We start from the raw sequence: 19,592 nt of genomic DNA, 5'->3' as shown, positions 1-19,592 counted from the left end.
TTAACACAGTAACTGAAGACAATGTACTGTACAGTACATTGTCTTCAGTTACTGTGTCAGATACAGATGGTTTGCAATAATTATTCCTAAAACAAATCTTTGGTAATTACAGTAATTCTCTTGAAAATTTCAAGAAGTTATTAAATGGCAGAATGGCAGACAATGACAACAAAAGTATTGTACACTACACCCTCATTAATTCAACAAAAGGGGCCTCTGGGTCACTCACGTTACCAAAAAATATGAAATAATCAAGTTTGGAATATTTCAACATTAACATTTTCCAAATATTTGTGTTCAATTATTATTATTATTTTCTTCAGTTTTTGCACCTTTTAGTGTTACAAAGATTGTTCTTCACAATTCCAACCATCAAACATACTGTACTCAGTTACCATGCCTTGGCTACCACATAAAATATTACACTGAACTGTTATTAATAATTACTGTACTTGGTAAGAATATAAAAAGTTTACTTTCACCAGTGCCATCTTCACACATTTTAGTATCATGCAAATGTATGATAAATATGTGAAAATTAATTTTTTATTTTCCAAGAGTGAAGTACAGTACCAGTAATTTATCAACATGGGGATACGATATATTGATATACTGTACAGTACAGTGTTTAGAATATATACAGTACTGTACTGTTCTATATACAGTATATTAGCTGGGATACCCAGCATTACCTAGCTTTGCTTTTGGTTCCTTGAATTATATACGGTAAGTACTGTACTGTGTACCAGATTTCAGCTTTATATTAATACCTTTAACAATAATGGGATGCATATCCATGAAATATTTCAGTTCTTGACCTTCAAAACTGTAGCTGTGCACAGTGAGCATCCACACAAAGTAGCATATATAATAATGTACTGTACTGTACCTGCTTCTCTCTCCACTTATGAAGGACAATCAATAATTAACCAATTATTCAATATCTAGGTGATACCTCCCAAAATTCATATCTGCCAATTCTATTTCATATAGTAGTGTATAATTTTTTTTTTCCAAATAAATATATCTATCCATTGTCAAGTTCAGGACAAGACTACATAATATTAAAGGTTCAAATTAGGGCAAAACTTAGAATTAAAGTTTTAAGAAACCAACATTTACAATTACAGTACATGCCAGATTAATCAAACTGTAAAAACACGTCAACAGACAGCCCAGAAAATATTAATACGTAATGCTCCTTGTCAAGTTTAATAAAGATAATTAAAAAACTTAAAATGCCACCATTTATAGCTTTGAGGAAATCAATATTGTTTCAAGAGTTATAAAGTTTATATAGAATGCAAGAAGTTACCTGTATTAAGTCACTACACATTATGGTTCTATTATTAACAAATGAACTTTGAGAACAAAGTATTGGACAAACTGGGACTGCGTGATAACGATGTTGGCAAGTCAATAATGCCAAGGTTGACACTAGTTATTTGTGTAACTTTTAAGAGGGGTGTGGTTACTAATGCTAGACTGGACCTTAGAGCCAGCAAGCTGAAGGTACTTGCAGGGAGAGAAGGTTTTTAAAAAATAAAAATTGTGTATAATTCAACTGAAGATAAGAGAACCCTTGTTGGGTGTATTTATAGATCCCCGAACTGCAGTTCATAGGCATTAATAGACAACAGCGTTCAACTCGAGACACCTCCTTATGGGTGACCCTCAGGAAACTGACTGGAAGAATGAAATTAGTTCACTAAACCACTAAAAACCGTGCAATTGTTTAAAGAAACTCAATTTCCTTTTCCAACATGTTAAAGATCCACCTCGCTATAGAGAGGAACAAACACCAAAGCCACTAGATCACTTCATTAACAAGGAGGGTAAGGTGGCCAAGTTGGAACATTTGGCCCCCATCGGCACCAGCCATCATGTGATGATGTCCTTCAATTTTAACTGTTCCTTGGTACATTAGAGCAGGTCAAGGTTCAAACATTACAATGGCAATTATGACAATGGAGGAAATGAAAAGCATTCACTGGCCTGACTCGGAGAATATCATGGCCAGTGAAGTGAACTACTGTATTTTATAAAATATATACCCCAAGTCAAACCCATTGACTCCAGGGAGACCATTACATATGAACCATGCAGCAGTTGACAAAATTAAAACATTAAAATTTCCAGATGGGTCGCAACAAATGATTAGAAGAATGTATGTTAGGTCCAGGAACCAAGCTAAACCAGAAAGTCGAAGGGCCAAGAAAGGTTACCGACACACTAAATCTGAATTTAAGACAAGTGGGCATATCAGACCGAGGCAAAAGATTGTAGTTACGCAGACTTGGATGGGGGGAAGTATTAGAAACATTGTCAAAATTAAAGACACAGAGCCATGACCCTAATGGGGGTACATTCCAGTGTGAGGAGAGATGTGCAATAAGCTTCCTGAACACATTAAAATCTTGTTCTGCAAATGTATGCACAAGCAAAAGGTTATCTTTCATCACCGCGTTCATTCCCATCATTATATACACAAAAATAACTGTTGCTTGGGATATAAAATAAAAAACAAAGAAAATTTATTAAAGACGAAAATATAAAATAAAAACATTGTTAAGACGGTGGTTTAGGCGCTGGTGCCAAATCACTTTCATTTGTTCTACATTTTGTTTATTTACCAATGTTGAATCATTTTCTTTAGTAAATAATTAATATTCATGTATAATAAAACACAATACTTCTCGAGTCATCTGTATGCATGTGTAATTTATATTCGTGTTACGCACTGTTGGCAAATACTGGGCATGCACTGGCTCCTGAATGTACCTGAACCTGCTCCAGTGTTGGTCAAGTCTGACCTTGAAAGAGCTCACACTCGATGCCGTCACAACACTCTCTGGTAGATTGTTCCAAGAGTTCACAACTTTCACTCCGAAAAAGTTTGCCCTCACAGTTTTCTGGACTTGCGGCTTCTTCAATCTTGAGCTGTGACCCCTTGTGGAGCGAGCGTCTGCCAGCTCCACGTAAGGACACTCGACTGAGTAGTGCCCCCTGAGATGCTTATACACCTCAATTAAGTCCCCCCTTGCCCGTCTGTAGTATAAGCTAGGCAAGTTCAGGCCCTCCAATCTCTCAGGGGAGCTGAGGTGCCGAAGTGCAGGCACCAGTCTGGTGGCCCTCCTTTGAACATTTTCAACCAAATGACCGTCCCTAGCATATCTCGGGGACCAAATGGGGTGACAGTACTCCAGATGGGGAAGCACTTCACTCTTGAAGATCAATATAACTATTTATATCATCAAACCTTACAGAAGTGAAGCACAGGAGACAGGCTTATATGACAGGAGGCTACTTCACCACCACCAGATGACAGAGGCTGCATCACCCCACTTCCAGACAACAACAAAAATGATTGAAAAACTCCAAATACTACACGTATACCATATGCTGATATTGTTATTTGTTAAAAAATAAGTTTATGTATATATTAAAAAAATTTTGAATAAAAAAAAAAAAAAAAAAAATACTGACCTTCTTCTTACCCCTTATTATTATTACAAGGAAAGCATTGTCAGATAAGCACACAGTCAACAACATTCTTATACATATACATATCACCTGAAGATCAGCCCCCAACTTAAGTCATGTAAGGATTAGCCCCCAGCTTATATCACCTGAAGATTAATCGGCCTAATAAAAGCCTAACCCCCTATACACACACACTTTTCTATAGAAGAAAATTTGTCTCTAAGAATACAGTTGTACCCCACTTAACGCGGTCAATTGAACCCAGAGGGTCCCGCGTTAAGTGAAATCCGCGTTAAGTGAACAACAGAACATATGGGATTAATTCCAATAGAAACCGGCCCGACCCCCAAACTCCACTTTTTGAAGGCACATACCTATGTTGTAGTAAAAATAACATCTTAATTTTATGATGGTACATGCACACAATTAATACTTAAGAAAAATAGAGAAATACAGTCGCCAAGTTAATGTCCATTCAAATAATGGACTCAACTCCCTCCCACTCTCACACTACACTGCCGGCTCTTCCCTCTCAGAGAAATTTTTGGGGGAAAACCACTAAATTTTAATAAATAATACCTCAAATTAAAGTTAGGATAATACAATTGACATTGCTGGATTCCTTGTAAGACCAGGAATATTTTGAATATAAATGTCATATATTTTGCACAAAAGATAACATAGTTACCTAGAGAAAATTTTTTATCTAAAATTTGTATGTTTAATGCAAAATATATGATGTTTATATTCAAAATGATCACCAAATTATAAGAATTCCAGCAATGTAAATTATATTCTGACCTGGTAATTTGTATGAATTTTATGAGCTAAAACAAATATCTTCAGTTAATAAAAAAAAAATAATCTTCACGACACTATCTGTCAATCAAAGTACCCCACCTTGCCTCCCCCCCTCTTCCAACCGCACGGTCAGTCCCAATCCTCCCTTCCAGGGTTTTTAACATTTAGTATTAAATAATACCTCAGATTAAAGTTAGGATAATATAATTGACATTGCTGGATTCCTTGTAAGACCAGGAATATTTTGAATATAAATGTCATATATTTTGCACAAAAGATAACATAGTTAATTTGAGAAAAATTTTTATCTAAAATTTGTATGTCTAATGCAAAAATATGATGTTTATATTCAAAATGATCATCAAATTATAAGAATTCCAGCAATGTAAATTATATTCAGACCGGGTAATTTGTATGAATTTTATGAACTAAAACAAATATCTTCAGTTAATAAAAAAAAAAAATAATTCTTCGCAGGGTAACAGATGGTCGGTCCGTCCCTCCCTCCCCCTCACCCCCCACCAACCGTCCCAAGGAGATGTGTGGGATAACCACTAAATTTTAATAAATAATACCTCAAACTAAAGTTAGGATAATATAATTGACATTGCTGGATTCCTTGTAAGACCAGGAATATTTTGAATATAAATGTCATATATTTTGCACAAAAGATAACATAGTTACTCTGAGAAAAATTTTTATCTAAAATTTGTATGTCTAATGCAAAATATATGATGTTTATATTCAAAATGATCACCAAATTATAAGAATTCCAGCAATGTAAATTATATTCTGGCCGGGTAATTTGTATGAATTTTATGAGCTAAAACAGGCAGTCAGGCAGGGTGGCGGGTGGGGCAAATCTAAAAATAGCGTCTCGAGCCGGACACTCACCGCGTATATGTGGAAAAAATCCGTGTTAAGTGAAAGTTCCCTCATATATATGGCCTCGACTCGCATAATTTTGCCAATTTTCATTCAACACTCACCACCGACCGGTTCCAGCTCACACAGGCAGGTAAGGCCCACACCCCGCACCTCTAGTCTCCATTATATACACGTAATTTAATTTCACAGACGTGTATATTCAGTGACCAATAGAAATAGTTATTCCTTGGATATAGTTAAATAATAATGCTTAGTATAATTAATTATGACGTTATAAGTTTTGGTTAAGTAAACAGTTGCCGGCCGGTTGTTAACTCGCAAGGTCGTACCCAAAGTTTCACTGGGCTGCAAGGCCTATGGTATCCACCTTACAGTTTAAACAAATAATAATAAGATTTAGCATTACAGTATATTAGGTGTTATTCTAGCCAGTAATTTTTTAATGTTTTAAAAAAAACGCCAAACGAGCCTAAATTATAAGCCGGCGGCGGGTAACGAGCGTAAACCTTATGTAATTATTTACGTAATAATCACCCAGTAATAGAGTACAATGACCAGAATAAGTTATATTATTCTTTATTTATTTGATTTATTTCACATTTTCCCACTACAGTACTTCGAAGCCCAGCCCACTTTTGGCCGAACCGGGTGGTCATAACTCAATAATTACGCATTCTCCCAAACTTTCATCACCACCACTGTAAACAGCATTAATAACTGGTCTAGAATAAACAAATATATCTGGTTTTTGTGATATAAATATTATTGAAGTTATTTCTTAACTGAATCTTACCTGATACCCTGTATTTTTATTTAATAGTTCGAGATTGTGGGGAGGGTGTGGGTGTGTGTTGAGGGCTCTGGGGGACTGTGTTGGAGGCTCTGGGGACTATGTGGGTCTGGAGGACTGTGGGGGGCCTGAGGGACTGTGAAGGGGAGGGTCTGGGGGACTGTGTTGGAGGGGTCTGGGAACTGTGTTGGAGGGGTCTGGAGGACTGTGTTGGAGGGTCTTGGGAACTGTGTTGGAGGGGTCTGGAGGACTGTGTGGGGGGGCCTGAGGGACTGTGAAGGGGGAGGGTCTGGGGGACTGTGTAGGGGAGGGTCTGGGGACTGTGTTGGAGGTCTGGAGGACTGTTGGAGGGTCTGGAGGACTGTGTTGGAGGGGTCTGGGGAACTGTGTAGGGTCTGGAGGACTGTTTTGGAGGGGTCTGGAGGACTGTGTTGGAGGTCTGGGAACTGTGTTGGAGGGTCTGGAGGACTGTGTAGGGGCCTGAGGGACTGTGAAGGGGAGGGTCTGGGGAGCTGTGTGGGGGAGGGTCTGGGGACTGTGTTGGAGGGTCTGGGGACTGTGTTGGAGGTCTGGAGGACTGTGTTGGAGGGATCTGGAGGACTGTGTTGGAGGGTCTGGGGAACTGTGTTGGAGGGTCTGGAGGACTGTGTAGGGGCCTGGGGAACTGTGTAGGGGCCTGGGGGTCTGTGTGGGGGTCTTGGAGGACTGTGTAGGGGGCCTGGGGGACTGTGTTGGAGGGTCTGGGGAACTGTGTGGGGCCTGGGGAACTGTGTGGGGGCCTGGGGGACTGTGTGGGGGGTCTGGGGACTGTGTTGGAGGGGTCTGGGGAACTGTGTAGGGGGGCCTGGGGAACTGTGTGGGGGGGCCTGGGGAACTGTGTGGGGGGCCTGGGACTGTGTGGGGGAGGGTCTGGGGACTGTGTTGGAGGGGTCTGGGGACTGTGTTGGAGGGTCCTGGGGGATTGTGTGGGGGGGCCTGGGGAGACTGTGTGGGGTCTGGAGGACTGTGTAGGGGGGCCTGGGGGACTGTGTTGGAGGGTCTGGGGGGACTGTGTGGGGGGAGGGTCTGGAGGGACTGTGTGGGGGCCTGGGGGACTGTGTTGGAGGGGTCTGGGGGACTGTGTGGGGAGGTCTGGGGACTGTGTTGGAGGGTCTGGGGACTGTGTGGGGCCTGGGGGACTGTGTTGGTGGGGTCTGGGGACTGTGTGGGGGAGGGTCTGGAGGACTGTGTGGGGGGGCCTGGGGGACTGTGTAGGGGCCTGGGGGACTGTGTTGGGAGGGTCTGGGGGACTGTGTGGGGGGGGGTCTAGGGGACTGTGTGGGGGGAGGGTCTGGGGGACTGTGTGGGGGAGGGTCTGGAGGACTGTGTAGGGGGCCTGGGGGGACTGTGTTGGAGGGGTCTGGGGGACTGTGTGTGGGGGAGGGTCTGGGGGACTGTGTTGGAGGGGTCTGGGGACTGTGTGGGGGCCTGGGGACTGTGTAGGGGAGGGTCTGGGGACTGTGTTGGAGGGTCTGGGGAACTGTGTAGGGGGCCTGGGGAACTGTGTAGGGGTGCCTGGGTGACTGGTGGGAGGGTCTGGGGGACTGTGTTGGAGGGGTCTGGGGACTGTGTTGGAGGGGTCTGGGGACTGTGTTGGAGGGTCTGGGGGAACTGTGTGGGGGGGGTCTGGGGACTGTGTGGGGGGGAGGGTCTGGAGGACTGTGTAGGGGCCTGGGGGACTGTGTGGGGGAGGGTCTGGGGGACTGTGTTGGAGGGTCTGGGGACTGTGTTGGAGGCGTCTTGGGGACTGTGTTGGAGGGTCTGGGGGACTGTGTAGGGGGGAGGTCTGGGGACTGTGTGGGGGGAGGGTCTGGGGGACTGTGTGGGGAGGGTCTGGGGGACTGTAGGGGCTGGGTCTCGGGGACTGTAGGGGCTGGGTCTGGGGGACTGTGTAAGGGGGTCTGGGGGGACTGTGTTGGAGGGGTCTGGGGGACTGTGTTTGAGGGGTCTGGGGGACTGTGTTGGGAGGGTCTGGAGGACTGTGTTGGAGGGTCTGGAGGACTGTGTTGGAGGGGGTCTGGGAAGACTGTGTTGGAGGGTCCTGGAGGACTGTGTTGGAGGTGGGTCTGGGACTGTGATGGAGGTCTGGAGGACGTGTGTTGGAGGGTCTGTGGGGACTGTGTAGGGGAGGTCTGGGGACTGTGTGGGGGAGGGGTCTGGAGGACTGTGTGGGGGGCCTGGGGGACTGTGTTGGAGGGTCTGGGGGGACTGTGTGGGGGGTCTGGGGGACTGTGTTGGAGGGGTTTGGGGAACTGTGTGGGGGCCTGGGGAACTGTGTGGGGGCCTGGGTGACTGTGTTGGAGGTCTGGGGGACTGTGTTGGAGGGTCTGGGGGATCTGTGTTGGAGGGTCTGGGGAACTGTGTAGGGGAGGGTCTGGGGGACTGTGTGGGGGGAGGTCTGGGGACTGTGTAGGGGGAGGGTCTGGGGGACTGTGTGGGGGGAGGTCTGGGGACTGTGTAGGGGAGGTTCTGGGGGACTGTGTGGGGGGAGGGTCTGGGGGACTGTGTAGGGGGAGGGTCTGGGGGACTGTGTAGGGGGGAGGGTCTGGGGGACTGTGTGGGGGGGGGGTCTGGAGGACTGTGTAGGGGCCTGGGGGGGGACTGTGTGGGGGAGGGTCTGGGGGACTGTGTTGGAGGGTCTGGGGGACTGTGTTGGAGGGTCTGGGGGGACTGTGTGGGGGGAGGGTCTGGGGGACTGTGTGGGGGGGGGGTCTGGGGGACTGTGTGGGGGGAGGTCTGGGGGACTGTGTAGGGGGAGGATCTGGGGGACTGTGTAGGGGTCTGGGGGACTGTGTGGGGAGGGTCTGGGGACTGTGTTGGGGGGGGTTTGGGGACTGTGTAGGGGGAGGTCTGGGGGACTGTGTAGGGGGGGAGGGTCTGGGGACTGTGTAGGGGAGGGTCTGGGGGGACTGGGGGCTGGGTCTCGGGGACTGTGGGGGCTGGGTCTGGGGGACTGTGTGGGGGTCTGGGGGACTGTGTTGGAGGGTCTGGGGACTGTGTTGGAGGGGTCTGGGGACTGTGTTTGGAGGAGGTCTGGAGGACTGTGTTGGAGGGTCTGGAGGACTGTGTTGGAGGGTCTGTAGGATCTGTGTTGGAGGGGTCTGGAGGACTGTGTTGGAGGGGTCTGGAGGACTGTGTTGGAGGGGTCTGGAGGACTGTGTTGGAGGGGTCTGAAAAGCTTAATAAAGTGGTACAGTATAAAATGTAGAGGACTAACTGCCAATTAGTTACAGTATTATAATGAACATCGGTTGTAGTAAAGTGATTAACTGATTAATATACAGGGGCAAGTAAAAATGGTTTGTTGTTGGTGGGTTTTAACTAATAACTTAACTAACCTTTCTGATGATCATAATATATATATATAACCCAGGACATATATATAGTATATAGACAATTATATATATATATATATATATATATATCAGGGCTGTAGGGCATGTGTGTGTCCCCCCCCCCCAGGAGAGGGACTCTATGATGTGTAGGAACATAAAACTTTCCAGCAGTAGGTGTAGAAGAATGTTAAAGTAAAAGAGGTTGTAGCAGGAAGAAAATAAGAGGAAATTTTTGTTAAAGAAACAGTTAGAAACAAAGAAAACAGTGTGAGGAAATGGCTAAAAAATCAAGGAATAGCAGAGGCCTTCCAGCAACAAAAACAACTAGCTAATGCAATTAAACTAAGAATAAACAAACCAAATGACAGAACAGTACATGAGAAATAAAACTAAATATTTTGTTAGTATATATGGAAGGTGCTGTTTTTCTTAATTTAGTACTACACATGCTATTGAAACCCCAGTTGCTGGTGCATCAGATAAATCAATTGGTAAGTATTAAATTTGAATTCTCACACAATACATCACAAAAAAGTTTACCTTTTAGTTTATCTTCTGTTAATAATGGTGCACAATTAAAAATACTAAACAAATTTAAGTTTACTAACTAAAATTTGTGAAGACTATAAGCATAAAAAATATTTGCAATAAACATTCATGTTTGATTTTGGCTACTGTGTATTTTAACTATGGGGCACTCACCAAATGAGTAACAATCTGAGAAATTAAGTTGAATAATATGGTAAAAACTTCCCAGAATCCCCCCAGCTCAGAAAAAAAATCCCCAATTACTGTGTATATAATATCTGAATCTGTAAATAAAGCATATTCCTCAAATGTATTTCAAAACAAGAATTAATTGTATTACAAAACAAATGTCCCCGGCTGATATCCTCCAGTTGGATATTTTCTGTTCTTTCCAAAAACCTTTGTTTGAGGAATATTTCCTCTAAACTTACGCCAAACTTGGAGGAAAATCATCCAGTGTTTCTGGGTAACAAATAATAACAGAAAATTGATGAAAAACAAGTATGTATAGTACAGTAGATGCAGAGGGTATAATCTCTTCCTTTGGCATCAGTTGTACCCTTACCTCTTAGACAAACGAGTTTAAGAAATATAAAATACAGAACAACTTTGAAGCTTCACCCTATGGTAATTGTTGAATAATCCAAATAACTAAAACTGCCTACAGCCATGGAGGCAGCAGGCTGACATGATGTACACTGGCTGGCTCTGGTGCATTGGGAATGTGTACGACTGTCCTCAGTTCAGAACTGTAGTAGATTTTTAAAAAAAATATACAATGTATACTTTTAAAGGTAGATACAGCGGGGGATGGTGGATCAAGTGGAGGGGCACATTATAATGCTTCTAATAGTGGAGCTGTACAACGTCATTGATCTTTGGTCACAGCAAGTACTTGATATGGTGCAGGCAAGATTGATTTATTTTAATAGAAAACAAGATTAGACCATTAACTTTTACTTCCCCTTTCAGGCTTACATCCAAACTTAAAGACATCACAAGTATAATCTTGTAAGAACAAAATGTCAAACTGCACTTTGTGGATAAACCTTCACAATATATTACATTAAAGTTCTTGAACTCACTTCAATGTATTTCATCAGGTTCATGAAGGCAAAACACCTTCACACCACACTCCTGGTGAGGCACAATGTAGAGGAATTAACCAATGGTCCATTTAAATTATTCCAATGACATGTAAAGTATTAAAAAGAAATGTTGATAATATAAGAAGATGTAGAGAAACGCATTTCATTTACATGTAACAAATTTACTACAAATTAACAAAATAGTTATATAATAACTATCACTAACATCAATTCATGCTCCTCTTATCTCTCTCTATTCACACCAGGCAAAATCATTCATCATACAACAAGTTATGAAAATAACAACAGGGTGTATATCAATTCTGTTGGCACAAGATATCAATTGTATTAATATACAGTACTCCCAAACATGGACAATTTTTAATACATTGGTGGCTTCTTCTTATCAATCAATTAACATGTTCATGAACTCTGCTACTTATCTTCACTCATAACCAAAGGTAGATGAATTATACAAAGACTGAATTATTCCAGGATAAAAAATGTCATTTTGAAGGTTCAACAAACAAGTTATATACCACATTATATAATAAGTGACTTAAGAGTAATGGTCATCAATTTTGTCATTGCTCTACAAATTCATGAAACCAACAATCACTGTAACTTTGTAATTTGTCACTTAATTTCCTAAAACAAAAACTTCCAGACAACGAGTATTTTCCTCCTCAATCGACTTCTAATATCAACAAGTCACTTCAGACATTTTTATTACCTTCTAACCTATTTTCGTTTTATAAAACAAGTCATCAGAGTACAGTATTTATTTCAAAGGCAACTAGAGGGAAATCAGATCTTGTAATGTAATCTGCAAAAGTTATTTATGATCTCAAAATCCTGCATTAGGGATAGATGATAACAGGCACTGTAAAGCACTGTGTGAGGGCCAGGTGTCACAAGGTCTCAGTTAATGTGTTTAAACAGATATCTACTCTAGTTTCCTTTTTATCTTCAGCAGTGTCAAGCCTTTGGAAGATACAAGAGCAACAGTCATGATCATATCTACTGCATGATTCATACCGACACATAAATGTGTACTGTACCACAAAATCATTAATTCTTTCTTTAGACATTAACTGTATACATTTCTTCATATAATTATACACCACCATATACCCACATATATATCATACAATTCTACTTCTGCCATTAGTCTGATTTTTTATGACTGAAAAAAAAAAAAAAAAAAAAAGGATATTTTTGTCTTACTGGGTTAGAGGGTGAAATTCTTCACTCTACTTCACACATGTCTCGCTTATACAACACTCACAGCCAAACAAGATCCTCCCCTCGGTGGCTGGTGACCCAAGAGTATCGTTCATGATACTTGTAAGACTCGTTGGTTTACCGATCTTATTACCGAGGAAGGCAATTTTATGTTACGTGGATAAAAGTTGTCCGATAGGTGATGGATTAAATTGACCCCAGTCCTAATAGGCCAGTATTAATGGCTTGGTTCGGTTAAATTGGGGTCTATTAGAACTGGAGCTACTTGACACGCAACTCTCTGATAACAATCATTGATCATTTATGAGATGAAATATCAATGACTGTACACAGATTCAGTTTACATACAAAATTATGAAAATATGGAGTAACCCATTTCCAGACAGACCCCAAAGGTGCACTTATATGTTAACATGTGGGTAAAAAATCTACCAACATGAGAATTAGTAGATCCATATCTTCTTCACACTCAATACTCAAATGTGATGGTTTTGGTTTTGAGGTACTCATGGAGTGCCTCTTCCCCAAGGTCCTTCCCAAAGCCACTCTGCTTAAATCCTCCAAATGGTGCGGCAACGTCTGTCTTATTGTAAGTGTTGACAAAACACGTGCCAGCATCTAGCTTCTCGGACACAAGGAGGGCTTTACTGAGGTCTTTTGTCATAACTCCAGAGGCCAGACCAAACTCGGTGTTATTGGCTCGGGTGACCACCTCCTCAACTTCTCTGAAATGGAACAAGATGAGAATATTAACATTGTCTATTACTTCTTAAACTCCTCTCCCAATGTTCGCATGGGAGGGGGGGATGTGTGTGTGGGTGTGTGTGTGTTAAGGGATACAGGAACTTTATTGAAGGAAGGAAATGGCACAAAATTGTGCAAGAGCTGAAACACTACTGTACGAGGATAATTTCAGAACTACAGTAGTCAATTCACATACAATACAATGCACTTACCCATTTGCAAATTTAGAAATGATCATGATAGGGCCAAAGCTTTCCTCCTTGGCAATATACATATGATCTTCAACATTGGTGAATACAGTTGGATGGAGGAAGAATCCTGGTCGGTCAACCTTCTTACCACCGTAGACCAGCGTGGCTCCCTCCTTCACACCAATATCAATATATTCCAGCAGCTTGTCGAAGTGAGCCTTGTGGTTCTGTGGTCCGTGAGCCGTGCCACGGTCAAGAGGATCACCGATTACCTGCAGATATATGTGATTCAGGACTTACTGTTTGAAAATAAGATTAGTCAACACTAGGTTTCCCTATTGTTTACTTTGGGAATGTCCTTGTAGAAATTTAAGTCTTTTGTTACCATTATTCACCGTCACAACTGATTATCGGGTATGGCGATTCCAACTGAATCATCACAATTCCTAATGCCTCCAGATATCTCGCCAACAGTACTGGGAGCTCAATCTCTTAATTATTTCTTCATTTACACCAAACATTTGCAATTTCATACAATAGGTACCCCCCCTCACCCCAACCTCTGTTATTCTAGTTTATTTCCATAATAAAATCCTAAAATATAGTCTTATTTCCATAAAAAATAAAAAAGGATAATTTCCACAAAATAATCCTTAATCATGGTGACTATTTCCATACAAGCAAATCCTTAATTATTCAAGTTAATTTCAGTCTGATCATAAATATTGAATGTAATTAAACTATAAGCCCTTCAGCTTAGAGGGAAACCAATACACAAGGGGTTAAGAATACAAGAGAGATTATGGAGCCACCTACCATCTTCTTACACTCTTCAACAATTCTCCTCACAAATTCATCATGGATGGACTCCTCAATGAACAGTCTTCCTGCAGCAATACAGTTCTCACCCTTGTTAAAGAACACACTGCTCATTCCCTGCAAAAAAGAAGTTGTGATCAACTCATTGTCCAAATAATGAGAACTTACTCAAAATGTCATCCCAGTTCTAACAAACAGTGTGTGACCATTCGCATCAATAAAAAAGGTGAAAAGTAAAAGTACACAGCTCAATATCACTCACCATTCTCACAGCTTTATCTAAGTCACAGTCAGCAAAGATAATGAAAGGAGACTTTCCACCAAGCTCTAAGGACACCTTCTTTAAGTTGCTCTCGGCACAGGACTTCATGATGACCTGTCCAATCTCTGTACTACCCGTGAAGCCAAGCTTGCGGACATCTGGGTGATCAGCAATGGCCTGGCCACATACACTGCCTGGAAATTGAGATGATATTAAGTTTGCTGTGTTCAGAACAACTTTTTATATTTAGCTATCACAACTTATCATTCAACTTGGGACTTCTTTACAGTCACGTACTGTATTCCTGGTACAAATATCAGTCTTCTATGGAGGAGTATATAATATCTGAGTGACTGATTAAGTGGGCCACAGTTCTAATGGTCAGCTTAGAATATGGTACAACAAGACTAGGGCATACTTGGATTGGGATCCATTTAACTTTAAATCTAATATATACAGGAGTACAACAGCCAAATATCAATGAAATTAAACTTCTTAATGCATTTCTAGGTTTTTTCACAAAACTCTTCCTTTTACAACTAGACTAGCACGTCACACACTCTTTTTCCCAAAATGATTATTTTTTCATCCTAGACAAAAACGTTGATACTATTCAGAAGAAGGATTGGTCATTAAAAACAGGCGAGGGTAATACTGAACAGTGAGGTATGCTACAACGAACCTAATTGGTTCTAGAACCTTGTTCGTTATAGCATTCGTTCGTTATAGCATTCGTTCGTTATAGGATTAATCCGTTCCAGGCCCCCAAATACAACCACTTAACACTGAAAAATATATTAAATTGTAAAAAAGTGCATAAATATGCATCTAAACCCTTGAAATAAAGAATATCATTAATACTTGTAATACAGAAACAATAAATTAGTAAAAAAAAAAATTTATAATGTTCGTTGTAGGAGTTTCGTTCGTTATAGCATTATCAATTTTATAGGTAAAACCGTTCGTTATAGGAATATTCGTAGTAGGATCCGTTCATTATAGCATACCCCACTGTACATACCATGGGTTTGGGGTAACATTACATACTATAAGTAACATATTATGAAAAGGATTATAGTCAATATATTATGGGTGAGTAACCTCCAAGTAGTTGGACTCAAGTGTTCAATCTTACCAGTTCCGGGCAGGACGTTGATGACGCCTGGAGGGATGCCGGCCCTGGCAGAGAGTTCAGCAAACTTGAGAGCAGTAAGTGGGGAGACCTGAGCGGGCTTGATCACAACAGTGTTCCCTGCAGCGAGACAGGCAGCCATCTTCCAAGACAACATCATCAGAGGATAGTTCCAGGGAGTCACAAGGCCACATACACTGGTACAACAAAAGATAAACAAAATCATATCACATGTTGCAGGAAGTGAATAAGTTGTCACTGAAATATGGACTGAATTCAATAAGACTAACATTTATGTGAACAAAAAGAGGAGTTTCTTCCTTGTAAATATTTTTTATAGATAATTTTCACTACACTTGTTAGCATCTAATAGTTTACCATCCAGATGCTATTAAAATTACACTACTATAAAATTTCAAGAACCAATAATATAAACCATATAATTATGATCACGAACCCAATTGGCTCTTTCTTTGTGATGGTGAGGTTGTGGTTTGGTCGAGCATTGTTGATGGGGATGGTCTTGCCATGAATCTTGTCGCACCAGCCCGCAAAGTACCGCCAAGTGTCTATGCTCATGCCTACGTGCGTCTTCAGGGCGAGGGTGTACACGGCTCCCGAGTCAATGGTTTCAATGGTAGCCAGTTCCTCCTTGTGTTCATCCATCAGATCAGCTAACCTGAAATATCACAGATCCACACTTTGAATCATCTTAAAAAATACCGATATCTACTTTTTGAATAGCACCATTTAGTCAATAAATACTGTACGAGAAATAATAATTTCTTGGAGAAATCACTAAGTTGAACTGGAAGTACTGTGCAAGCTTTTCTGGCCCTGGAGCGAGCCGCCAGCGTCATCATAGTAACCAAACAACAACACAGCCAAGAGCACACCCAAAACAATGATGCAAAAAAAACCTAAACATCCTCTGATGTCCGCCGCCTTTTATGTGTTTTCCTCTCAAACATCTTATGATGTCTGCCGCCCTATAAGGGCCAAAAGTTATGGATTTTGACTTTTTGAGAAAACCTGAAAAAACCCATTCCATGATGTTTTGAGCAACCTGATGAAGGATATGAATTTACTTAGTGGTATATGTGAAAAAAAAAAAGATTAATCATGGAGTCATCAAATATAGCTAGTTCAGTGTTGCTCTGAATGAGAGAACTGTGCAAATATTGATGATTCTGGTGGTGGTGATGTGTTACTAAAGATGATAGCTATGATGATAATAATAATGATAATAAAGATGAGTGGTGATAATGATACTAATGACCAGAAGTGGTAATGATGGCAATAATGATGAGTGGTGATAATGACAAGATCATAATAAACATAGACACATACTTGAAGATAAGTGTTGCACGGTCTCTGGCATTCATGCTGCCCCACGGTCCTTGATAGAAAGCTTTCTTAGCTGCAGCGACAGCCATATTGACGTCCTCCTTACCAGCTGCATGAACCTATAATAAGTGTAAATACTGTAACCACTAATGTCATGGAATATTACAATGTCATAATTATATCCAATCATTACAGCAAGTTACTAACAATCTGTCAAAAAATTACATAAATACAAACCGAGGTGATCAAAAAGTTCCCATAATCAGTTAGTGAGGATTGATAATGATAGATCTGGTTCCTACAGCTAAATATTTATGTACAGTATAATAATAAAAGTTACCAGAATATAGATGTACTAACAAGACACTGTGGTGATGTTCAAGAGTTATAAAAAACAGTACAATACACAAGGTTGGTGGGTGTGTACAGGATTAGACACATATTCAGTACAGTACTTACATCACATATAAGTTCTTCAGTAGCAGGGTTAATGCTCTTCAGGAATTTGCCACTTGTAGCATCCACAAACTGGCCATCAATGAAAAGTTGTTGAGGAAATTCTATGTCCATGTTGTTGACGTGCATCTTGAAGGCATCGTACTCAAACACCGGCTTGGTGTCTCCTCCTCGCATCTTGATCACCATCACCTGAAAGGAATATTGTGATATTTTTAATGATATATGGTTCCTCTCCAACATCATTCAGAAAACAATTCCTGTATGCAATTAAGACGTTTGCACTCGTGTTAATTTTTTTTTTTACTCAAATTCATGTTAAATTTCTTTTTGCTCAAATTTAAGTTCACTCATTATTAAAACACGAGTGTTGTGAAGAGGATATATCCTCCCCCGCCGAGGCTTCTGAGGCAAGAGAGGGACATAACTGTGTTCAACGTCACTCAAGCAGGACCGACTTGGCATGTGTGCCTCACCCATCCATAAAGTGACACCATTTAAATCAAATACTGTACTGTGAAATGCCGCTGAAGGACTGTTGAAGATAATTCTGAAAACTCTTGATTACATACAATGCAGTTACAGAAAGACAAACAAACAGACACATGAAGGACAAACATAATCATCAAGTTTCATTGTACTGTACTCATTTTAACCTTACCTGGACAAACTCTCGGAAGGTAGTAGCCATGTACACATCTTCGTTCTCCAGTGAGACTCCAGCCTTTTCTTTGGTTTCCTCGACCAGTCTACAAAGAATTTTTATCACAATACAATCATACAAGTTTATAGTTAGTCATTTTCATTTGTTTTTCGCACAATTCTGTTAAACATCAGAACATCTTCAATTCTCACCACAATTTAGTATATGCAGTACATGAATGTTAAGGAATCACTATATACAGTTGCCTTCACATGAACATACCACAGCCTGGAGTGGGTGAAGGCTCGGGTACGAGATGTGGCAAATCAGAGTCGTAGTCAGGAGCATCAAATGGTGAAATTCCCGTTTGCGTGGCCACACATCAATGCTGAAGAACACTTATCACACTGAAGCTTTATTTGTTCATGTTATGCAGCATTGTTGTGTAGCCACGACCAAGTGACTAGGACTGAACTATCGGAAATCAGCAAGCAGGGTAAACCACGGTTTCACGCCCATGACTACGGTGCTGCATTGCCACACCTCGTACATGTGCCCTCACACACTCTCTAGCTGTGGTACATACATGTGGAGGCAACTGTACACTACAATTTCACATTGAGGATATGATAAAGTGTATGTAAAGAACAGTATTTCTATTTGCTAGCTGAGCCCTTGGTTGTCATGTTTCTACATTTTACTGATACACTACCTCTGTTCCCTATAATTTTCTATATTTCATTATGATTTCTGTTTCTCTTCAAATAATCCCTAAGTGAAAGGACTACTAAGGAACACAAACCTCACAACATCCATAGAGCCAGCTCCAGACTTGAAGAAATCAGTATCATCAGCGATCTCGATGTTCAAGATGGCCTTCCAAGTCTCCTTCATCTTATTGGCTACTTCCTGTTCTTCCTCTGATAACTCTATGGCCTCGGTGGCTTCTGCCGCCGTACCGTACTTTGAGGCGTTCATCATCTTGCCGTCAACACTGAGGCGAGCCACACACAACTGTGGGTACACAGGAATGATCATTTAGTTTTGCAATAAGTTTCACTTAAAAACCTCAGTGTCACACCACTACAGAGGGAATTCCTAGCAAATACTGCACAAAATTTAAGTTTATATTACCGGTATATATCAAAGTGGTGTTCATTTATAACAGATTCAAAAGAACCAGATCTGCACAAATACAATTTCCTTTAATCATTAGAATTTAGCTTACCCTGAACTGAAGCTTACGTACTGTATACAGTACTTGGGTACACATCTGTCCAGTATTAAGAGTTTTTACTGTACTACATACAATAAAATTACTGGACATACAAACAAACTTTTAGTGTCACTGGTAATGTTCAAAACCAAACATGCTATAATAACACTAGGTTTCAAAATATATTTAGGCATTTATGAGAACTAAAATTCATGCAAAATCTTTATAAACAGAAAAAACGAAAGTAAGTTTGGTGAAAATAATGCTCCCTAACACTCCCCATACAAAACCTGAAGCCTACCTTTTTACCATCTGAGCCGGTGAGAATAAGTCCATCCTTGTGAATTACACCTGGTGTAGCAAGACCCTCAATCTCAACTTGTAGTCCATCGCCTGCAGATCCGCTGAACATCTTTGAACCAAACAGTTTTACCTGTGTACATGAGACACTGTTGAAAAACTAAACATAAAGAGAGAAGTCAAATCTGGGAGGACATCACTGAAGGCAAGTGTGGATGATCAGAGTTTTCTCAGTAAGGATATACTAAAAAAAATATATAAATATATATATATATATACTGCCGT

General features: G+C 41.0%; 2 protein-coding genes across 4 annotated transcripts in view; both read right to left on the bottom strand.

Moving 5' to 3' along the window:
- Positions 1–5,985: 5,985 nt before the first annotated feature.
- LOC121868227 (extensin-like) lies at positions 5,986–12,292 on the bottom strand. Its single transcript, XM_042368537.1, has 4 exons — positions 12,241–12,292; positions 8,912–9,156; positions 7,397–8,431; positions 5,986–6,915 (listed from the first exon to the last, which is right to left on the bottom strand). Exons 1-4 carry the CDS (start codon positions 12,290–12,292, stop codon positions 5,986–5,988), a joined length of 2,262 nt encoding a protein of 753 aa, XP_042224471.1.
- The window catches only part of LOC121868414 (cytosolic 10-formyltetrahydrofolate dehydrogenase-like), a 25,214-nt gene continuing 16,430 nt past the window's right edge, over positions 10,809–19,592 (bottom strand). For all 3 annotated transcript variants that reach the window (XM_042369031.1, XM_042369028.1, XM_042369029.1), the window contains 11 exons: positions 19,309–19,440; positions 18,594–18,805; positions 17,810–17,897; positions 17,152–17,340; positions 16,696–16,811; positions 15,803–16,024; positions 15,349–15,542; positions 14,214–14,407; positions 13,949–14,068; positions 13,154–13,404; positions 10,809–12,922 (listed from right to left, as the gene is read on the bottom strand). In XM_042369031.1, coding sequence (XP_042224965.1) covers positions 12,667–12,922; positions 13,154–13,404; positions 13,949–14,068; positions 14,214–14,407; positions 15,349–15,542; positions 15,803–16,024; positions 16,696–16,811; positions 17,152–17,340; positions 17,810–17,897; positions 18,594–18,805; positions 19,309–19,440 — 1,974 coding nt within the window. In that variant the 3' untranslated portion in view covers positions 10,809–12,666. The remainder of the gene's footprint in view (positions 12,923–13,153; positions 13,405–13,948; positions 14,069–14,213; positions 14,408–15,348; positions 15,543–15,802; positions 16,025–16,695; positions 16,812–17,151; positions 17,341–17,809; positions 17,898–18,593; positions 18,806–19,308; positions 19,441–19,592) is intronic.

This window comes from Homarus americanus, unplaced genomic scaffold (assembly GCF_018991925.1).
Source record: "Homarus americanus isolate GMGI-L3 unplaced genomic scaffold, GMGI_Hamer_2.0 scaffold19318, whole genome shotgun sequence".
In the NCBI taxonomy this organism is placed as follows: Eukaryota; Metazoa; Arthropoda; class Malacostraca; order Decapoda; family Nephropidae; genus Homarus; species Homarus americanus.
The sequence above is the reverse complement of the archived record's forward strand: the minus strand, read 5'-3'. Positions and strand labels throughout refer to the sequence as shown.